At 34.5% G+C, this 24,380-nt stretch overlaps 1 protein-coding gene across 2 annotated transcripts in view; it reads right to left on the bottom strand.

Annotated features, from left to right (window-relative positions):
* The window catches only part of MYCBP2 (MYC binding protein 2, E3 ubiquitin protein ligase), a 269,948-nt gene that overhangs the window by 109,945 nt on the left and 135,623 nt on the right, over positions 1 to 24,380 (bottom strand). For both annotated transcript variants that reach the window (XM_027844542.1, XM_027844541.1), the window contains 6 exons: positions 20,642 to 20,867; positions 18,456 to 18,574; positions 16,579 to 16,666; positions 15,648 to 15,700; positions 13,421 to 13,593; positions 6,721 to 6,865 (listed from right to left, as the gene is read on the bottom strand). In XM_027844542.1, the coding sequence (XP_027700343.1) occupies positions 6,721 to 6,865; positions 13,421 to 13,593; positions 15,648 to 15,700; positions 16,579 to 16,666; positions 18,456 to 18,574; positions 20,642 to 20,867 (804 nt within the window). The remainder of the gene's footprint in view (positions 1 to 6,720; positions 6,866 to 13,420; positions 13,594 to 15,647; positions 15,701 to 16,578; positions 16,667 to 18,455; positions 18,575 to 20,641; positions 20,868 to 24,380) is intronic.

The raw sequence follows: 24,380 nt of genomic DNA, 5'->3' as shown, positions 1-24,380 counted from the left end.
TTTTTGGAGCTTAGTAATTGTATTATTGGGTCAAAAGGCATATATAGTTTGTGACTTTAGGGACATAGTTCCAAATTATTTCATTAGTGTACCTATTTTCCCATGGACCCTCTTATTAATTGTCATTTACCATTTTTGTCACGTTTGCCAATCTGAGAGACGTGATGTGGAACCTTAGTATTGTTTTAATTTGCATTTCTCTAATGATTATTGTTTTGAAGTATTTTTTCATAAAGTCATTGATGTATTGGATTTATTTCTTTGAAAATTGCCTATTCATATCCTTTGACCAAATATTTATATGATGAGGAATGGATGGCTCTGATTTTCATAAAATTAAATCAGGTCCTTATATATTTTGGATATAAGACCTTTATCAGAAAAACTCTGCCAAGTTTTTTCCCCCCTCAATTATTTCCTTTCTAAACTTAATTGCAGTGGTCTTATTTGTACAGCAAAAAAATTTAATTTTATGTAATCAAAACTGTTCATGTTGTCCTCTGTGATTTTCTTTATGCCAAATTTGGTCTAGAGCGCTTTCTCTATTAAATGGGAAAGAGATTTCCTTCCTTGCTTCTCTAATTAGTTTATTTTAAATTTAATCCCTATATCCATTTGACACTCATTGGGATATATGATGTGAGGTGTTGGTCTAAACTTGATTTTCAGTTTTTCCAAAAGTTGTTTTTTTTTTCCCCAAATAGTGAGACTTAATTACAGTAGCTGAGGTCTTTGGGTTTATAAAAAAATAAAACAAAATGAACAACAATAGCAAAAAAAAACCAAAAAACAAAATGAAAAAAACAAAACTCAAACTACATTATAATGTTCATTTGCTTCTATATGTTGTGCACCTCAACAATGATTATAGGTACTCTGTACCTTATGATTTTGATGATTTTTGGTTCTTAGTATGAGATACGGTATTACTAGCCTCTCTTCCTTTCTCTTTTGAAAATTATTTCCTTTGAGATTCTTGATATTTTGTTCCTCCAGATGAATTCTGTTATTATTTTTCTGGCTCTCCAAAGTAATTCTTTAGTAGTTTAAATAGTATGTGTTTGAATAAATAAATTAATTTGGTAGTATGGTCATTATATTAGTATGGACTATCCATGAGCAATGTATATCTTTTTCAATTTCTTAGGTTTATATTTCTCTATATGGAGTGTTCTGTAGTCGTATTCAGGTAGTTGCTGTATGTCATAACAGACAGATTCCCAAATATTTTATAATTCTACAGTTATTTTAAATATACCTTCTTTTTCTATTGCATTCTGCTGGTTTTTGCAGTCTATCTTCGGGATAGACTCCTGCAACTTTGTTATAGTCATTGTTTTGATTAATATTATAGTTAACTCTTGTGATTTTCTTGATAGATATGTTTAATATTTCTGCTTTTCTGCATTTGCTTGTGACCCCTTTTATGCCTCAATACAAGGTTGATTTTAGTAAAGATGTTATGCAAAGGTAAGAAATATGTAAATTCTTTTCTGTTCCCTTTTTAAAATTACTGCCATTTTCATGTTTATATTTTTGTTAGATTTGTCTAAATCTAAAAGTGAAATATTTAATTCTTCTCCCTCCACTCTTTACAAAGGAGCTGGTGATGAGAGAAGAGTATACTCAACACCAGTGATAAATAATTGAAGCTATCTATTTGTTTCACTATACCTCTCCTTTTCTTCTTGTCCCATCCCAGACCACAGGTTTTTACTCATTTTTTTCCTTTCCTTTTAACTGATCCATCATGTTCTACCTTATATAACCAAAGTTTGTTTATTTATTCACCCATCCATCCATCTATCTATCTATCTATCTATCTATCTATCTATCTATCTATCTATCTATCTATCTATCTATCTATCACTGTAACTGCTCCCTTTGAAACCCAGCCCTCCTTCTTAATATCCCCTCTCTTCTCACATTGTCTTTATGGATTTTCCTATTGAGTGAAGTGCATTTCTATACCAAACTCTGTGTGTGTGTGTTTTCAATTTTTTTTTTGTCTAGTTCAGGTTACAGTGAACTTCATGGGGAAATGATTTCCCCACTCTTCCCTGTATGCTTGTATACTCTTCACTGCACGCAGCTCTTATGTAGTAAGTTCTAACTCCTTTCTTCTTTCCTCCCCAGTATATTTCCTTTCCTCATTTATTGCTGTTTTCTGTTAAGACCATAAAAATGGAGTAAAACTATCCTCAGGCCCTAAGTTTTTCTTATATAATTCCTTCTATGATCCTTGAAGACATGAGGGTTCTGAAAGTATACTTATTTCTCCTTCCTGTATTAGAATGTAAATAAACCATCATCATATAGTACCTCCTATTTAATCAAATGCATTTATTTTTCTATTTATATTCACTTCTGCATTTTTATTTCAAAGTTTCTATTCAGCTCTTGTCTTTTCATTGGGAATGCTTATAAATGCATCATTTTTTATCAAAGCTTTTGCTGGATAAGTTATGTCTAGTTATAAGCCTTTATCTCTGCCTTTTGAAATACTATAATCCAGGATTTTCTCTCCTTTTTATTGGTCCAGTTACCAAGGCTTATAGATCTTCGGAATTGAAATCTTTCTGTTTGGTTGCCTATGGAATTTTTTTCTTCGATCTGGAACTCTGTTGTTCCAGGGAGTTTCCATTTAGGGTTTCTTTCAGCAGCTGACAGAAGAATTCATTCTATGTTCACTTTTCCCTGGGATTTTAGTAGATTTCTGAAATTTTCATTTATGATTCCTTGAAATATGGTATCCAGGATTTTTTTTTCACTATGATTTTCAGATAATTCAATGATTCTTATATGATATCTCCTTGACCTGTTTTCCAGGTCAATTGTTTCTGATATCTTATATTTTCATATATTTTTTCTGTTCCTCCCCACAGACCCCATACACATTGAAGTTAGATGGTACAACTTGTAAGAATGCTGAATTTGGGAGTCAGGAACACTTGAGTTCAAATCTCACCTATGACACTTACTAGCTATCTGATCCTGGGCAAAACACCTAACTTCTTTCAGAATTAGTTTCCTAAGTGTAAAATGGGGATAATAAAGCACCTACTTCACAGAGCTGTTTTGAGGATCAAATGAGATGACATATATATATATATATATATATAGCACTTTGCACACCTTAAAGCATTATATAAAGTTATGATATTATACTTTTCTATCATATTATATGTATTTCCTATTTCATGGAATCATTACTTTCTGTTTGGTCCATTTTAATTTCCATGGAATCTTATTACTGGATAAGATTTACAACCTACTATACTCTGTGGGATTAGAAAACATGGTAGGGTAGGAGAAAGAAGTATAGCTGAGTTCTTTTCCAAGAAACATCAAGAAAAGGCATCAGAATAAACAGTGACCAAGAAATCCGACTAAATACTAGAGTATATCATTTTTCCAGCCCAAGATTATGAATTCAGCCCAGATAATTCAATCTGTAGACCCGTCTTTAGAATAGGTCTACAGGGACAGGGTTGTGTCTACAGCTCTGTAATGCTTTAGATTCAGCCTGCTGACTGGTAACAGATATGGGGTACATGCAGGCAGTTTCTCTAACTCCAAGGCTGGATCATGAATTCTGTCCACAAGGTATGACAAAGGCAGGGACTGTGGACCAGTAGGAAGCCTATATAGCTTTGTTGCTTTGAAGCTATAATGGCCTGCCAGCCATCTGACAGGGGTTTGGGCCAGCAACTGTTTCCTGGAATATCAATCAAGGGTCAGGTTATATAGCTGTATTATCCAGATCTAAGCTCAGAATAAGTGAGCAGTATCAGTACATATTCCAATCATATTATTTGGGATTGTTGAAAGTCTGTAGCTACCTGGCTTAAGCTGCCCCTGAAATCTTTGAAGAACATAGCACTCAATACTCAGAGAACACAAGAGCAGAGTCCCAGATAATAGAGACCCAGGGATGTATATGGCCTTAGCATTCCTTCTAGAAGTGAGAAAAGCCTGGCCCTAATACAAAGTCCTAATTCAGGAAATAAGCTTGGATATTCTGATGATAAAGATATTATAGAGACAAAGATTCCTAAGATACAGACCCAGAAAAAAGGAAAAATGCTAAGACATTTACAAGCAAATGCTCAAAAAAAAATAAAAGTCTAGACACAAGATCAACTAGAAATCTGGAAAGAAATGAAACAAGAGAAATAATAAAAGAAAAGTAGGAAGGCAATACCAAATCTGAAACTAGATAAGCCAGTAATCATCAATTAATTACTTGTTGAGAGAGAAAGAGAAAGAGAGAGAGAGAGATTGGTTAGTAGAACAGACTGGATACACAACATACAGATGCAAATAAACTTAGAAGCCTAGCATTTGATAAATCTAAGCACCCCAGTTACTGGGGTATAGTCTCATTTGATTCAACTAATACTATTGGGAAACTTAGAAAGCAATCTGGCAAACATTAGGTTGAGACCAGCACCTTATAATGTATGTCATAATAATCTCCAAATGGATAAATGACAAATATAAAAGGTCATATCACAAAAAGATTAGATAACAAGGAAGAAATTTCCTTTTGGATCTATGGAGGGGGAAAAGTTCTTGATGAAGTAAAAGAGATATAACATAGAAAATAAAATGAACAATTTTGATTACACATAATTAAAAAGTTTTTTTTGCTCAAACAAAATCAATGCAACTAAAATTAGAAAGAAAAGGGATCACAGAAAAAAATACCTTTGCAGGAAGTTTCTATAACAAAGGTCTCATTTCCAAGATATATAGGAATTGATTCATATTTCAAGGAATAACAGCCATGGTCAAATGATATGAACAAGTAGTTTCAAAAGAGAACATCCAAGCTATCAACAGTCATTTGAAAAAATGCTCCAAATCACTAATTAATAGACAAATACAAATTAAAGTCTTAAGTTCCATTTCACACCCATCAAATTGGCAAAGATGCTTAAAAAAAGAAGGGGCTGTGGGAAGACAGATTATATAATATGGAGCTCTGAATTGGATTAGCAATACCTTTTAGTCACTAAACTGCAATCTATCCTTTGACCTAGTGATACTACTTACAATGCCTATATGCTAAGGAGAGTGAAGAAAAAGTATAAGGACACACATATATAAAAATATTTATATAGTTATTTTGGTAGTGGTAGAGCACTGAAAACTAAGGGAATGCCCATGAATTAGAGTGGTTGAAGAAATTATGGTATATGACTAAGAGAATACAACTGTGCCATAAAAAAATGAAGAAAAAGATGGTTTTAGAGAAGCCTAGGAAGACATATATAAACTGATATAATTTGAAGTGATCAGAACCAGAAGAAGAACAACATTGTAAAGAAATAACAACCTTGAAAGACTTAAGCCTGACCAATGCAATGACCTACCATGATTGCAGAGATCCTATCATAAAGCATGATACCTACCTCCAGATAGAGAGGTGATAGACTCAAGATGCATACTGAAATGCATTTCTGGACATGGACAATGTAGGAATTTGTTTTGTTTGACTATGTGTATTTATTACAAGGATTTGTTTTTCTTTTCTAATGCCAGGAGGGGAGAAGGACAGAAAATAAATTCTTGTTGAATTAAAAAGAATGAAATAAAATAAAAAAATAAAATGGGGGTAGTAGTAGTAGATGTATTGTCTACTTTATAGAGTTTTTAGAGGAATAAACAAGGAAATATTTATAAGAAGTGCTTTATAAATGGCCACAACTATTATCAGACCAAAAAAAAAAAAAACTCCTTGGATTCTTTTTTTCCTATATATTATTTAAAATTAATTTTGTGTCTCTGCTTCATTTCTTCCAGGTACTCTTGTAGTCCTTATAGCCAGGCTATTTTTTCTCTCTAAGGTTCCATATGCATCTGTAGCAGTTTCTCTCTTCGTGTTTTTCTCTTGGGTTTTCCTCTATCCATATTATCTCTTAATTGTCCTTATTATTTTCTTCTGTTGACACCTATCTCCAACCTCAGTTTCTGGCCTTGGGCTTTGTCTTTAGGTCAGACTCTGTTTTCTTTCAAACTCTTGGATAGTGTTGGTGGGCCCTGTTTGGTCCCACATATTGTGACTAAGACAGCCCAACTTTCTACAGAAATTATTGGGTGCTGGCTACATAAAGATGGACCCTTTCCGTGTTGTGGCCCCAACCAGACACTGTTGATTTTGTTGGTAGAAAGCCTCTCACAAGATTCCAGGGGCTCTTCTGGCTCTTTTTCCTTCTGTGGCTTAGGTGCGGGTTGCCTAGGTGCTGACTTATTTAAGCAGTGGTCTGCCCTGTCCCAGGCTGTACTTCAGGTGCAAGCTGCCTGGGTTCTGGGTTTGGCATGGGCTGCCTGATTAGATGCTGGTCTGACCCTGCCTTCTGTTATGGCTCAAAGAGGGGCTGCTTGGGCATTGGTCTAATCCTGTCTCCTGTTATGAGTCCAGGATCCTTGACCATGGTTTGTGCAGGTTTTTGGAAAATTTTTTGAGCAGTCCTAGACTTGCTGGAGGAGCTTATGTATTGGTTTTATTTATCATTGTTCCTTCTGGTGTATTTTTAGGACTTCACTGAGGATGTTTGTGGGGGATCTGGGCTCTTCGGGTTCTAAATATGTCAACTGTCTTTCCAAATCCCTCCCCACTGATGATTTTGAAGGTCGTTTGAACTTAAAATTTTGATGACCTACAGTAGGCACTTAATAAGTACTAATTAATTTACTTTAATTAAAAATAATTACCTTCATATTAGGAACATGAACCACATCACCATACTGATCCTTTGTTTGAACAGTAATTGTAGTAGGCCAACCACAACGGATATCATCTTTATTGAGAATCAATGATGTTTTCTGAGGATCAGCATAAGAATCTGGCTGAAGCCACCTATAGTATTAAAATTGTATACATTTAATGACTTACACTGCAATTTAAATTAGGTATATTAAATATGCAAAAACTGAAGCAACATAAATATTGTAAATCAATTTAAGTCACAACTAGGATTCACTAAATTTTCTTGCCATGTCTAATACCTGAAAAAAAATCCACAGACAGTCCCAAAGTATAGGAATATAGTTTAAAAAAGTTTTTAAAAAAATAAAGATGATAATTATAAAGGTCAAGAAAGATTTTTTTTTTAAATGACTACTATATTACAGCATTGGCTCAATTTTTTGGGGTAGTCTGAGGACTTGATTTCTGAGACAATTTAAAATCACCAAGTTCAACTCTGCTTTGTCAGCTGGAAGACCATGGCAAAAAAAAAAAAAAAAAGCCTTAATCAATACTTTATTTCCCACTCAGTTTTTAATTCTTGGCAGTCAGTCTTCCAAGCCAGCCAAACAAAGGAAATCGCTCTCTTAAAGCTTGCTCCTCTACTTCTAGCCTGGATTTCCTTCTCTCCCACATCCTTTAGGAGACTGTCCCCACAATCAGTTTCACTTCAGTATTCAATCTCTCCTTATTTACTGGTTCATTCTCTTCCATCTACAAGTAGGGCCAAATCTCTTCCACTGTAAAAAAATAAAAAACCCTCACTTGGCTCTATGATCCCCTGAAGATATCAATTCTATATTTCCCCTCCTTTTCCCAGCCAAATTCCCAGAAGAAAGTTGTCTATGCTGAGTGTAACATTTCACTCACTTTTCAAGTTTTTTCAATCTAGTTTTTCACTTCAATAATTAACTCTTAACTACAATCTTCAAAGTTATAACGATCTCTTAATTGTGAGACCTGTAGCCTTTTCTCAATGTTTATCCTTCTTCAGTTCTCTGTAGCATTTGACACTGTTAACCACTGCCTCCATCCTAAATACTGTATCTTTTACTGCTCAGTCTTAGTTCTACTTATCTCCATCTCCTTCTCAATCTCCCTCTCCACTTCTCCCAATTGTGTGTGTACCCCAGAGTTCTATCCTGAGCCCTTTACTCTTCTTTCTTTACATGCTCCCTCTTGGCAACCTCATCAGCTCATGTATACTCATATTATCATTGCTAATGATGATAGGTGATTCCCAGATCCACACATTCTGCCCTAGTATCTCTCCTGAACTTTAATCCTATATCACATTAAATAGGATGCTCCATAGGTATCTCAAACTCAATATAACCAAAACAAAATTCACTACCTTTTTCTCCAAATGCATTTCCTTTCAGAAGTTTCTTTCTTCCTTCCTTTCTTTCCTTTCTCATTCCAATCCTTCCAGTCACCCAGGTTTAGAACCTCAGAGTAATCTTTCACCCTTTGTTCTCCATATATAATTAGTTAACAAATTTATCTCTTGTATTTGTATCCTCATTTTGACTTACAAGAATACCACCTTATCTCAGGCCCTAATCAATCAATCAATCAATCAACAAGCATTTATTAAGTATCCATTATATGCTAGGTTCCAGAAACACAAAGACAAAAAATAAAACAATCCACACACACAGGAGCTTACGTTCTAATGGGGAAAACAAGTAAGATATAAGCAGATATAGGATACAGAGAAATAAATAAAAATACACAGTAGATAAATAGGAACTAGGGAGGGGAGGTACTAACAGTTTGGAGAATCACAACAGGTTTCTTGTAGAAGGCTGAGTTTCCTCTTGAGGGAAGCAGAGAATTCTATGATGTGGAGATAAGGAGGGGATCCATCCCCAGCATGGAGGATAGCAAGTACAAAGGCATGGAGATTGGAGATGGGATACTACATGTGAGGAACTGAGATACTGCCAGTTTGCTTTGATTGCTGAGTGTGAGAGGGGAAGTGACATGCAACAAAGCTGGAAAGTGAGTTGGGCCGAGGTTGTGAAGGGCTTAAAAAGCTAAGCAGAGGAGTTTTTATTTTATCATAGGGACAATAAGGAAACAACAAGAGTTTTTTGAGTAGGGGAGCCACTTGGTCAAATCTGTACTTAAGGAAAATAAGTTTAACAGTTGATTTCAGGATGGACTGAAGAATGGAGAGACTTGAATCAGGGAGACCAATACAATAGGCTAGATGAGTGCCTGAACAAAGCTGTGAGTGGGGAGAAGAGGTCAAATGGAAGAGATGCTGTGGGGGTAGAAACAGCAAGATGTGATAATGGTTAGATACAATGTAGAAGGAAAAACATGGCCTCCTCTACCTTTCTCCCCCTTCTGTATTCCATCCCTCACACAGGGGTTGAAGGCAATATTCCTAAAATAGAGGGCAAACCATGTCATTCTTCTTCTTCTCCTCAATAAGCTGTGGGGGCTTCCTAGTATCTATGGCTAAATCCTTCATTTGGCATTTAAAACCCTTCATAATCTATCTCTAACCAATTTCTTTCTCTCTCCTTCCTTCCTTCCTTCCTTCCTTCCTTCCTTCCTTCCTTCCTTCCTCCCTCCCTCCCTCAGGTCCTCCTGACTCCAGGGCCCCTGTTCTATCCACTGCACCACCTAGCTGCCCCTCTAACTTACTTTTTTTACCCTTATAAAACATTACTTCCCTTCATGTACTACTCAACAATCTAGCTAAGGCTAAGCCTTCTTGCTGTTCTTCACATGTGATGTTGTATCTCCTATTTCCCTGCTGTTGTACTTCCTCCACTTCTTTAAATTCCTATTTTCCTTCAAAATATGCTTGAGTGGCACCTACTACGTGAGGCCTTTCTCAATACCGTTAGATGCCAGCCTTCCCCCTGAAATTACTTTACATTTATTTTGTAAAAGACAATCTTATTTTTCTATTTGAATTCCTTAGTACTTAGCATAGTGCTTAGCACATAGTAAATGCTTAATAAATTGCTTTTCATTCAATTTGTGAAAACTTATATGTATGCATATTGTCACTCCTAAGAGGGTGCAAGCTCCTAGTGTCATGCCAAACCATAAAGGTATTCTTTATAGAGCTTGACAAAATAATAACAATTATCAAAAATAAGAGGGAAGAGGAAATAATACTTATAGACTTCAAATTATACTATAATTCAAAATTCTTCAAAACTACTTAGCATTAATTAAAAACTAAAAGAATATTAGTGGAACAGATTAGAGAAGGAAGAATAAAAAACAGTTTAACTCAATATCCTAGTGCTTGATAAAACCAAGACAAATTAACTGGGGAAAAACTATTTGGGAAGAACTTCTGGAAAACTGGCAAGCAGTTGAGTAGAATGAGATTCAGATGATTAACTTACAGCACATAGTATAAGTTCAAAATGGATATTCAACCTCAATAGGAAAGGTCACATCATTTAAAAAAAAAAAGAGAAACAGGTCAACAAATCAATGAGCAAGCATTTATTACCATGGTTAGGGGAAGAGTTCTCCCTCATACTAGGGATAGAGGTGAACACAAAGGATAAAATAGGTAATTGTAATTACATGAAATTGAAAAATTTAGCACTAACTAAATCAATGCAATTAGGTAAGAAAAAAATCTTTTCATCAAGTATTTCTGAAAAGAGCTTAATATCCAAGATATATATGGGACATTCCCCAATAGATAAGTGGACAAAAGATAAGGATAAACCGTTCTTTTTTTTAAAAAAAAAAAAAAGGGAAGACTTGTAAACTATTAGTAACTATATGAAAGAGCGCTCCAAATACTAACAATAAGAGAAATGCAAATCAAAACGATTCTGAAGTTTCACCTGACACCAAATAAATTGGCAAGGATAACAAAAGGTGGGTATAATCAATACCGGAGAGAATATGGAAACAAAGGCACATAATTACCCTATTGGTGAAGCTATGACTTAGTGCAAATATTCTAAAAAACAATTTGGTATTATGCTACAAAAAGAACTAAATCGTCTATGTTCATAGACCTATAGATCTCACTGCTGCCCATAAACCTCAAGAAGGTCAAAAGCAGAAAAGTCCCATATGCACCAAAGTGGCATTTTTTTTGTAGAAGGAAATTACTAGTAATAAACTAGATATCTACTCATTGGAGAATGGTTAATCAAATGGTGGGAATGAGAATAATAAATAGCTTTTATAAATAACATTAAGATTTTCAAAACTATGTATGTAATACAGTATTACTGTGTGTTAAGAAATAATGAACATGTAGAACTGAGACAAGGATGGAAAGACATTCTAAAGCAAGCAGAACCAGGATAACAACACTTTTACATACAACTACTACAGTAATGTCAATGAACTGAACAAAAAAAAGAAAATTGAATTATGTATAATTATAATAACCAAGCTTATTCCAGAAGAAATGAGAAAATGTACCTTCCTTCCTTCTTTGGAGAATTAAGGTTATATAAAAACAAAAGATGTAAAAAAAAACTTTTTTTAAAGTAAGCATCTTCAGGAAAGGGACCATCTCATTAACCCAAGTGTCTAGCACAGTGCCCAGGGCATGGAATGCATTTAATAAATGCTTGTTGAATGATGGTCACCAAAGGTCTTTTAATCACTAAATCTGATAGTCTTTTCATAGCCCTCATCTTTCCTGACCTCTTTGTAGTTTCTGACTCTGTTGTACAGTGTATTCTTTTGTACACTTGTTCCTCCTCTGCTTTTGTGACACTGATCTCTCCTTTCTCTCTTCCCATAGTACTGATAATGTTCCATATGGGTTTCCTTTACTAGATCATCAGCCGTGACCCACTCCTAACTGCTTGGGTCCCCTAAAGGTCTTTCCTGGATCCTCTTCTTTCTCAACCCTCTTTCTGTGAACCCAAAAAGGGTTTACCTTTTCTATACAGATGATTCCCAAAGCTATATATCCAGCCCAAATACTTATGCTGAGCTTCAAGTATCTCAAGCTCAATATGTCAAGAACAGAATTTATTTTCTACCTTCCCATTCCCCCTTTCTCCTTCCCTTCCCTATTCTGAAACTATACCTATTCTAAATTTTCCTATTTCTATTGAGGACACCATCATTCTTTGAGGACATCATCATTATTCCAGCTACTTGGGTTTACAACTTCAGTCATATTTTACTCTTTACTACCCTAAACCACCCCTGTCTTCTTGATTCTACTTCTGCAATGTCTTTTATATTATTTTCCTTATTAATAATAACAATAATTGTAACAGCTAGCACATATATAGCATTTTAAGGTTTGCAAAGCACTTTACATATATTTTATCTCATTTGATAAAGTAACTCTTGTCTCCACTCAAAGCCACAACACTATTTAAAGGTCCTGGATTACTAAAATAACTTCCAAAAAGTCTCCATATTTCCATTCACTCCCCTCTCTAATCCATTTTTCCCATCGCTTCCAAAATAATCTTCCAAAAATGAAATTCCAACCATGGTCACTCCTTTTATCCCTTCATTAGCTCTCTATTGCTTCTGTGGACAAAATGCAAACTTCTAAGCTTAGTAGTTAAAGCCCTTCACAACCAAGCTCTAATCTGCATTTCTGGTCATTTTATATTATGCCTCTTGATGTACTCTACATTCCACACAAACTTGCTTACGTACTTTTCCTACCAGTCCGTCATCTATATCTGTGATTTTCTACAATATTTTTGGAATGTACTCTCTCATCTTTACAATAACACTTAGCTTCCTTCAAAGCTAACTTTGGGGGTTATTTTTTATAGGAAGCGTTTCTTGATTTCCTCAGTCAATTTAACGTGTATTAATCTGTTAAAAAGTTGCAACCTTTCCTTTAACCCCTCCTTGAATATAAGATATATAAGCACTATGACTGCACATTGTATGTGTTTAATAAATGTGTGCTAAATGGTTTTTAAAAGAATAGGCATTGTAATCTTCTCAGAAGTCAAAAAGTAGGTCCAGGAAAGTTATTTGTAAAGTATATACAAGTTGACAATGTCTCTTTTCCTTCAAACCTGATTTATTTTCATGGGGAGCCCCCATCTTATTTTTTACTTAGGAATAATCTCATTAATTTAGCTGGACTCAGTAAAGAAGCAAATTTAATTTTTATCTCTTTTTTAACAAAAAAGTAAAACCATAAATGAATACATATAATTTTTTTGTTTTCCCCTTGAAAAATAACATATCAAAATCTCATTATACTTGACTCAACAATGTGTATCTGAATTTCAACTATAATAAGATCTATTCTTGAAATGAAGTTCTCTAAACAATAAAAAATTTTAAAACACATTTTGGTGTTTTTGTGCTTCAGAATAAAAGTCACAAATTTCATAGTAGTATGGTGCAGTGACTAGTATTTAGGTTTGGAAAAATCTGGGTTCTGCCTCTAACATATGCTAGCTTTGGGACCATGACTAATGAGGAAACCTCTCAGTGCCCCAGATAAATCTCAGAGGCTTTAAATTAGAGATGAATTGGAGTTGGGGGTGGAGGGTGAGGGTGAGAGATCATTTTATACATTTTGCATTTATTCATAAAGTTCTAAACATTTTAAGTTGGTCATGTTATGCTATATACCAAAACTAATTTTCATACTGTAGTGTTTACAGGGTTTAAAAGCGAAACAAGCAAAAAGAAGAAATGAAACTAAATCACAAAATATATTACCTTGCAAGTCGTCCCCCACTTGATCCTGGAACACAGGCAATGAAATCTTCCAAAAATGACTGTTCATTGCTTTGAATCTGAAGTGGCAAGCTTCCTTCAAGAGCTTCCAGTATAGTTGGTGAATGAGAAAGGGCTAAACCTTTTCCAAGAATACCAGAATGAGTTTTGCACACCTATTTGGCAAAAAAGGAAATTGATACATCATCTCATGGACAAATTATCACATACAATACATTCACAAAGAGAATTTTTTTAAATGAACATGTTATATTATAAAAAGTCTGACCCACAAGGTTCCTTTGAAAGCTCATACAAGTTTATATTGACATAAGTGCATAAATATAAACTACTTATATTTAAAATGACACTTGTAGTTATTATGCCTTAGGAAAAACCACATTTAATACTGACTCTTTGGCTCCTTTTCATTCAGTATAAATTATAATTCAGTAAAAAATATGGTTAAATGCTCTACTTCTAAGTCCTCTCCACAATCTAGCACCATTCTACCTTTCCAGCCTTCTCTGTAACTATTTCTTTCCATATATTCCAGTTAATTTGTACTACTATTTATGCACGTCCACTATACAGATGGTGCTTCCCTAGTTCTGCCTATGCTTTATTCAAACTGTTTTCCTATGCCCTAAATGTGCACCCTCCCAACCCCACTGAATGCATATAATTTCAACCCACTCCAGTTCCTCCATGAAGGCTTTCTGTTTATAGCACAGTCAATAAAGACTCTTCCTCTCCCCCTTAGACCTCAGTCATTTAGGATTATGCATTTCTTTTAAGCACTTAAATACTATTTTATATCATTATTTGTGTGTATATGTAAATATAGAGATGCATATATACACACATATATGTGTATGTGTGAATATTTGTGTATATATATATATATAAGCTGTAAACTCTTTAAAGAAGACTATATATAATCTTCCTAAAATATAAAATATAAACACCTTAGCTTGGCATATGATGCTCTACACAATCTGGCTTGAACGTATTTTTCAACTTTATTGCAAGCTATTCTCTGAGTACATCTTGTATTTTGCTCTCTTCATTTATTCATGAAGGCTATCTCTCTCCCATGCTTCAAATATATTCTCTTCTCATTTCCACTCTTTAAAATTATTCTCTTCCTTGGGTTTCCCAAGTCTTCATACATTGTAGACTCATAATATAGACTTATTAAAGTTGAATTCACATATTATCATATTTACCATATGTTCATATATATAGCAGTGAATATACTATATAATTTTATTATTATGTAACAGACCAGAAAATTGAAGTGTTTTGTGACTTCTGGTGAGACCTGAGGCAGCAGTCAGAGCAGTAATCATTTTATACGTAGATACCAAGAAAGTGCAGTGAAAAGAATGCTGCCCTTGGAGTTCAGATCAGAGATTCAAATCCCACTTTGGACACATTAGCTGTGTGATACTGGACAAATCACTTAATCTCTTTTAGCCTATCCCTCACATGTAAAATGGGGATTAAAACAGCTATCTCACAGGGTTATTCTGAGGATCAAAAGAGATAATATACATAAAGTGCCATGTAAACCTTTAGATGTGATTAAAATGCTAGCTATTGCTATTACTATTCTTACTATTATTATTATTACCATCTGGAGCGTATGTTGTTTTCTAAATCACAATATTCCCTTTAATGATAAATGATGGCATACTTCTCTTGTTTCTTAAGGCAAAAGGACAAGTAACTAGAATGAACAAGGGCATATGTTAAATCTTTCTTGACAGATCAGAACATATTTAGTTCAAGCTACTTGTATGGAAAAAGTTATTATCATTGGTCTTTTTATTTAGAGATAAGTGATCCTTTTGCTAGTGTATTTTTTCCTAAAAGAAATTGAGTAGGGAGGCTCAATGATAGTAAAATTCTGATTTGTAAACAAAGGTAGCAATATATCAGTCTCCTAGAAAGATAAAGCCCAAATGAAATGTTGGAAGATACTATAAAAATATAAAATAACTTTCGGCAAAGTACTCATTCAATTTCATTGTTATCCTAGAGTTAAATTTTCTAGTTTCTAAACATTTTTCAAATTCAAATTTCAATATTAGTAAAAATTAGTGGTCAAATGCAGTTTTGGATTCATGGACTACTTACAATGCAAAATTACTTATGATATAAATGTATTTACAATGTGCAATGTAAATGTACTTAGAACATAAAATATAAAGTACAATATATTTACCTGTAGAGCAGCTTCTTCAAGAATTTCAAGATCTTCCTCCAATTCATTACCTGCTGCACAAATTAAATGGTTCATTGAAGAATGTTAAACTTTCTTGACAATTAAATTCTATATTAAAATTCCAATAGCCTAAGAAACACCTACCTCCCAATTATGTTGTACAGGTGGTGGTTAAAAGTAAAGATGAAACTTGCAACATGAATTTAACATAAAGCTATATACTATATTTATAGCAATCCTCTTTTAATCTAATATTTTCACTCTTATCTTGTAACAGAAAGGAATTAAGCTACCTTAGCCTAACGGAATTTTAGCTAACTTGCATCCTTGATTATTTCTGAGATCCTCACTTCAAAGTATTATTATTACTTAACATTAGACATCAAGTCAATGGCAAAGGAGATTATAATTAAGATCTAATATTTACTTTGCAGCTACTTGAAAGACTTGAAAGATATTTTAAGCTAGAGTGAAAGAGAGAACTGATAGGAAAAATGTTGAGTAAGTGTTTTAAATGTATGTTTTGCATTCAAGCAATTAGAACCCTCTTCCCATAACTAACCAATAAGCATGCATTTATAGTTTAGGAATGCAATGGGGTGACAGAGGAAAGAGGTGAATGAGAAAAAATGCCAATTACAGGCATGTAGTAGTAAGTCTAGATGACATAGCTTTCTCTTCACTCCACTGCCCCTGGAGGTGTTGAATAAATATGTTAATTAGAGAAGACACTTCTGGAAGCAAGGCTGGGACAAGTAGTTGGGAAGAAGGGATTACAAGGGGGAATTGCAGTGGTTTTAATGTGTGTGTGTGTGTGTGTGTGTGAGAGAGAGAGAGAGCGAGAGAGAGAGAAAGGAAGCGATACACATATATTTGGGTGTGTGGGTAGTGCAGGGTAAGAGAATGCCTAAATAAATATAGGATTACTTACCAATAGGAAGTGCTAGATCCTTTTTCATTAAAGCTGCCGCACAAACCCCACCAAGATTAGCTAATTCTTTTTCCAACTGAATAATTCCCTGTAAAATTACAAATTAAATTCTTATTTAAAAGTTTGTGTCTAATGTCAATACTTAGGTTAGTAAAATGTGTTTCTATAAAATCATAATTCACAAGAAGTGGCTCTCAAAAAACATACTTTGAATACCCTCAGGAAAATTGTATTAGGTCACTGTTGAATTAATAAGTCAGGGAGAAAAGCAATTCATCTTGAATGGCAGGTTAATACAAATGCTGAGGGGTGCAAACATGTTTATTAGTCCAAAGAATTCGACATTTTAAAAAAATTTTTTCATTAATTTATTTTGATTTATCAACAATCACTTCCATAAGCTTTTGAGTTTTAAATTTTTCTCCCCCTCTCCTCCCCCTCCTTCCCCAAGACAGCATACAATCTGATATAGGTTATACATATACATTCCTATTATACATTTTCACATTAGTGATGTTGTAAGGAAGAATTAGAACCAAAAAGAGGAACCAGCAGAAAGAGGAAAGAAAACAAAACAGAAGAAAAAATATAGCAAATAGTATGCTTTGATCTGTTTTCAAACTCTATAGTTCTTTCTTTGGACGTAGATAGCATTTTCCATCATGAGACTTTTGGAGATGTCTTAGATCCTTGCGCTGCTGAGAAGGGCTAAGTCCATCCACATTAGTCATTATACAATGTGGCTGCTATTCAACATTTTTTTTTAAACAGTTTAACCTGTTTGTTTTGTTGAATTAAATTCTAGACATTTAGAAGAACTATAGGTCAGGTCATGAAACAAACCAGAAAGATGTCATTAATCCACAGGGAATAACTAAGTGAATTAAGTATAACTGGGAGAATGACAATTTCCTATATATATTTAACATTCTCTTTCAGTTGCAAGTAAGACACTTGGGAGGAGAAAAGTGAAAAGAATAAAGGGTAGTATGAATCTGAGCTGGGATTCAAGTCTAATTTCCACCCCCACTATTCCCCATTCCTTTAAGCAGCAGAGGAGTGTTAGAAAGAGAAATCATACCTATATTATTAGGTTTCTGGGAAATTTGTATTTTTCAGAGAGCTCAGTAGTATGGAAATTATGCCCATATTTTCCTGGCATATTAGGCAGAAATTGATATCAGGATCAGGTGAAGCTTGATGAATGTTACCACAACATTTTTAAAAATTCAAAATGGTTTAAAACTGTATATATACAATGCAGTTTAGTCTTAAGCTACTTTGGGATATGGAGAATTGGCAGAAGCAGGGATGTTTCAATCGATTCACTTACTGTGGCTTTTTACTTATTTGCTTTTTAATCATTTATTTAGGTTACATATTAATAGCTATATGTACGAGATCTGCAAGAAGAACCTGAAAGAAACCTAAGAGTTTGTAACAATCACATCTTAAGAAATGACAGAGATTTTTGTTTAAGACAAAGATGTGCTGGTAAATGTTTAACAACCAGTTCTCCAACCAACAAAACAATGAATCATCTCTGATTTGTAGTGTTTGCCAATTCCCAATGTATAAACACTAACAATAAAAAATTTAACAATCCAGTCTTTCAAGATGGTTTGAGCTGACTCTACCAATTGTAGCCTCCATAAGATATCTCAAATTTCCATTTCTCAAGAATGTTAAAAAAGAGAACCTAACATACAAACAGTGTATCATCCAAGAGTATGTATGTGTGTATATATTTACATTACAAATAGCTTAAAAATGAATTTAAACTTTGAACAAAATGTGTAACTGACATTTAGAAGTCAAATGCTGCTTACCAAAAAAAAAGCTTAGTTTAATATAATTAAGAGAAGACTCACTCTCACCTCATCAGAACCAGGACTAAATTCATATCCAATTGCAAAACACTTGAAACCGTAAAACGAAGCCTTGTCATCTTTTACATAATCTGATGCAGTCTCTAATGAAAAAAGGGCTTCATTTCCTGAGAAAGTAAAAGTCTTGAAATGAAAATATTCCTTTAATTATCTTTCCTTTTAAAGACATCCAGACAAAGAGAAATGCATAAGAAAAACTATTTTATATTTATATAAGGAATCCCTCTTCATCGTAGTGATGATTTCTCAGCATTAAGTCTTGAACAAATTTTCCTGTTTTTGAATTACAAGTGTTATCTCTCAATTACTTAATTATAAGCTATGCGCATAACTCAGGGCTGCCTTATTTCCTACCCAAGATGTTTCTATGTTGGCTTTTTGCTTTATAGCTGCATGAGTCTCAGGACCTTTAGCTCAGTTTGTCTACATTATCCTGCCAGCTACATTTCCTTTTATCTATTATATTAGTGGGAAGGACTATATGATTTTTTAATCACTGTATGCTATTACTCTCTTACATTATTTTAGGTGTTTTGGAGTTGTTAGTATTTAAAAAGCTATTCTTTAGGGACCAGAAAAGAGAACTGATTAGGATCACAGGTTTATAGAGCAGTGAAGATCTCAGAGCTTAGTCTAATCCTCTAATTTTTACAGAGGTTAATGTTGCAATATAGCACTTGGCAAAGCAAGGATTTAAACCCATGCCTACTGACTCCAAATCTGAAGTTCATTCTAGTATAGCCCGTATTCAGAAAGATTCATTTGGCATTCAATGACAGCAAGTCACATGACCGCCAAAGGTTACACAATAACAACCCATACTATAGATTCTTAATTTTTATAACCTTCTATTAATATTTCTAAGAAAAAATACCAAAAAGCCTCTCTAACATATACATAATCCAAAAGGGTACAAAGAGGAGGAAGCAGAGAGTTGGCAGAATAACAGGCTAACTAAAACTGCTTGACTGAATACAAAATTTGATTATTATATAATAATCAATAAGCATTTATTAAGTACCTATGTACCAAATATGATTCTAGGTTCTAAGGATACAAATATAATAAATGAAAGAATTCCTACTTGCAAGTAATTTACACTCGAATCAAGAAGATAACAAGTATGTTATGTACAAAGTTTATGTACAAAGTACTTAAATACTTTGGAAAGGCTTCATGTAGAAGCTGGTGCTGGAGCTGCTTTTCAAAGATAGAAGGATTCTGGCAAGGGGACATGAGGAAAAACTACATTCCAGGCCAGGAGGTGGGGGTGAGAGACAGGAGGGTGACCAGTGCCAAGGCATGGAAATGGGAAATACAGAAAGAGACAGCCATTTTGGCTGGATTGCAGAGTGTGGGAGAAGTGATGGCCAGTGAAGCTAGAAAGACAGGCTGGGGACAGGTTGTGAAGGGCTTTAAAAACTAAAATGAGAAGCTTATCTTTTATACTATGGGCAAGAAGGAGCCACTAGAATTTGTTGAGTGGGAGGGAGGGTGTCATCATATGATTGGGGAAGGAGAGGAGGAGGAGAGGGGAAAAAAAGAAAGAGGGGGAGAAGAGATAGGTGGGAAGTGGGAAAGAAAGGGAAAGAGAAGTAAAAAGAGGAAAGAGGGGAAGGGTGAAGTAGGGGGAAAAGAAGTAAAGAGGGGTGGGGGAGAAAGAGGGAGTAGTAAAAGAGACAGGGAGGGGGAAAAGAGAGAGGGAGAGGGAAAGAGATGGAGGGAGAAAGAGAGAAGTCAGACAGGTAAGAGAAGAATCAGGATAAAGAGTCACAAAAGTCATATAAGCCAAGAGTGAAGATAGTATTCAAAAGAGACTGGTAAATGGTGTCAGATGCAGAAGGTAGGTCAAGAAGATTCTAGGAATTTGGCTGAGAAAGAGAAGGTAGATATTGAATGATAACTTGAGGGATTAAGTCAAAAGTCTGAAATAAAGAAGGAAACATTGAAGATGAAACCTTCTGGGAAAGACAGGGAGAGATGTGATCAGATGCACACGTGGAGAGGGGTTGACTTGGGCAAGGAATAAGCATTCAGTCTCCAAACTTTTTTTAATATCCCTTCCTGGAATGGTCTCTTTTCTCACTTGTTTTTGTTTTAAAGTACAGTGAAAGACATAGTGTATAATACTCAACGTAAATATCATCAAATAAAACACACACAAAAAAACTTACCTGGCAAGACTAAAACCATAGTTGGCCATCCAGAAGATCCTGAAAACTTCTTTAATTCTACCCATGAATTGAGGTTTTCATGAACAGAATTCACCTTTGGTCCGAATCCAGCGTTCTGAGCAGTTCTAATAGGAATCAGCAAACGGAGAACGTCTTCTGATTGTGCAGTACCACACTGAGGATCAAACTCGATTGTCATCCATCTTACGCACTCTGGAAAGGTCACCTAAAGTCAATAAAATAAATTACCTTTCAGATCTAGAGATGGTGGGAGAATTTATGACTAAATAAACAATACGGAAGATTAAACAAAATAAAACGGACAATTTTGATAAATAAAATTTAGAAGTACACAATCAAGTCTAATGTAGCTAAAATGAAAAGGGAAAACGGGTAACTGGGGAAAAATCTTTGCAATAAGTTTCTCTGGTGAAGAGAAAATATGTAAGACATTTAAGGAATGAATTAAAATTTATAAGGCTAAGAGCCTTTCTCTGATAGATAGTCAAAAGATATAAATATGAGCTTTTTAAAGGAAGAAATCCAAACTATCAATAACCATATGAAAAAAAATTTAAACTCCAAATCTTAATAATTAGAGAAATGCTAATTAAAGCCACTATGAGGTTCTACCTTCCACTCATCGGCGTGGCAAAAATGATAAAAAGAGGAAAATGACAAAGGTCAGAAGGGCTGTAGTAAAACAGGTAAACTAGGTGTAGTGCTGGTGGAGCTGTGAAATGATCCAACCATTCTGGAAAGAAATTTGGAATTGTGCTAAGAGTTACAAAACTGTACACATCCTTTGACTCAGCAATACCAATACAAGGTCAATACTCCAAAGGAATCAAAGAAAAAGGAAAAATATCTACCATTTACAAAAATATTTGTAATAGTTCTTTTCATGGCAGCTCCAAATTTGAAATTAGGAAGGATGACCTTCTATTGGAGAACAACTAAACAAACTGTGGCATATGAATGTAATGAAACATTATCGTGCCACAAAAAAATGTTAAAATGCCAAGTTTTAGAGGAAACTGGGAAGACCTCTATGAACTGTTGAGAGTAAAGTGAGCAGAACTAGGAGAACAATGTATATGGTACCATTATTGAAAAAAAATCTTTGAAAAACTTCAGACACTGATAAAGCAATGATAAAACATTAATCCAAAAGAATGAAAAAAGGGCAGCTAGGTGGTGCGGTGGATAGAGCACCGGCCCCGAAGTCAGGAAGACCTGAGTTCAAATCTGGCCTCAGACCAAACACTTAACACTTACTAGCTGTGTGACCCTGGGCAAGTCACTTAACCCCAATTGCCTAAAAAAAAAAAAATAACAAACAAAAGAATGAAAAAGAAACATACTACTCACCTCCTGAGAAAGAGGTGCTGAACTTCAAATTTGGAAAGAGACACATTTTCAGACATGTTCAATGTGGGAATTTGGTTTTTCAAAACTGTGTGTGTGTGTGTGTGTGTGTGTGTGTGTGTGTGTGTGTGTGTGTGTATCAAGGGCTTCATTTACTTTTTGTTTTTTTTAATTTCCTCAATGGGAGGTTGAGGAGAGAGTAATCAGAGGGACAGATTAATTAAAAAAATAGTCAATCACCATCAGGAGAAAATATTAACTTATTAGGAACTATTCAAATTTTGACAGAATAAAACTTACTATAAGATTCATTTAAAAAAAACAAATAGGTTCCTAATATTTTTAAAACAAGAAATAAAAAACAAAACTTATAAATTATTAGAAATCAAAGTCCTAGTTTTTAATTTCTATTACCTTCTTGGAGTTATAAGTAATCCACTCTAATAAACACACTCTAATGAAGAAGTTGTACCTATTAATAAGACTATAAGACACTCATATTTAAATGGAACTGTGATTTCATTGATGTGCATATTTCTTTCAAAGGTGCAAAATGTAATCCATCTATTCCTTATTCTCTTTTAACTCTTGTTGTCTTCTCATAAATCCTTGATTGGGTTCTTTAAGTTTCTTGACATTATGTGGGTACCAGGGCAATATGTGGGTTTCTCATGTTATCCTTTACTACACAGCTGACTACCTCTTTTTGTGGTTATACATTTCTTTGATATCATTTATATTTGTTTGCATAACCCATTCAACTCATTCATATGATTAAATAAAATTTGAATAAATGAAAACATATTTAAGTTATTATGGAGATAATGATGAAAAACTACAATGTATTCCAGTGGGATTAATAGTTTAATAATCACTTTAAATTTATACAGTGCTTTACAGTTATAAAGCATCTCAAGTATATTTTTTCTACTTCAGATTTCTGAAAAGAAAGACAAAGGAAGGAGTAGTAGAAGAGTAAAGGGGAAAGACATCGTGTAGGTGAATTGTTGTGGTTTGAATAATAAAATAAGTTAGAGGTTGGATTTGAGGAGGGGAAACTTGGCAAAATTTGGGAAAATTGACAAAAATTTGAAGGACTAAGGAGAATTAGAAAGCAGAACCTGAAGAGGACAAAGTAGATTCCAGAATAAGGCAAAGTAAATAAGAAAAGAGAAGTGGAACAACTAGAGGGTTAAGCAAGTTGATAAAGAGAATTAGTGGGTGGGAAAAATCATGAAATAGACTGGAGACTTGTACTGTATCACTCATGACAGCTGCTTTTCCAAACATTTTTATTCCTTTTCCAATTTCCTGCAGTACCTGATCCAACCACTCTCTCACTGAGGACCTTGCTTCATAATTCACCAAAATAATTCAGACCACTTGCTAAGAGTTCACTCTTTTCTCCCATCTCATCATTTCACATTACTCTGGTGTCATCCCCTACCATCTCCTCCTCCATCAGTCTCACAAAGAGGGCCTTTTTTTCTTGCCAAAGTCAACTTGTCTACAAGCACTCTTGACGCCATTCCTTCTTGTCTTCTCCAGCAGACTGCCTCCTCTATCATCCTTACTCGTAGCAATTATCAGTTTCTCCCTTTGTATGGTTGTTTCCTTGGTGCCTGCAGACATGTTCATATCTACCTTATCCTTAAAAAGCTTCACCAACCCCACTACCAGCCTACATCTCTCTTCTCTTTTGTGGTTAAACTTGTAAAAGCCTTATAGAACTGGTGTCTTCATTTCCTTTCCATTTACTTTCTTCTCAGCCTTCGAAGCCTGGGTTCTGACCTCAGCTTCAATCATTTCTCACCTGGCTGCACTCCCTTAGGATTTTTCTGACCATTTCTTTCTACCTCCTCCTCCAGTTCCCTACCCCCTTTTCAGATTTTCATGTATTGTCTTTTTCCATTAGGCTGTAAGTTCCTTGAGGGTAAGGACTGTCTTTTTTTGTATTTGTATTCTCAGAGCACAGTACCTGGCACATAGTAAGCACCTAATAAATGTTTATTGAATATTATTGGCCAATTATGTAACACTGAAGTTTTTAAAAATTCAAATTGTGGATTACACAAAAGGAAAGGAGAGGCATGTAAGGGTTATTAGGCTACAATAACATTATCACCAAAGAAGTATCCAAAGGATGCAGTATAAAGGATGCCATCAGAGAAATGGATGGCCACAAAAGGACGTGGACAAATCATGTAATGAGAGCAAGGGAGAATTGATAGACTGCAGGCAAAGATTTCTGTCAATGTAGGAAACATCCATTGAAAAGATCAGGTACCTATTAAAAAGTACTGGAGTTAAGATATTTATTTTAATGTCTAATGTACTCATTCACATAAACTATAAAGTTTGAGCTTTCCTT

This window comes from Vombatus ursinus, unplaced genomic scaffold, assembly GCF_900497805.2.
Source record: "Vombatus ursinus unplaced genomic scaffold, bare-nosed wombat genome assembly UNPS02014942.1, whole genome shotgun sequence".
Lineage (NCBI taxonomy): Eukaryota > Metazoa > Chordata > Mammalia > Diprotodontia > Vombatidae > Vombatus > Vombatus ursinus.
This window is presented reverse-complemented; position numbering and strand designations above follow the sequence as displayed.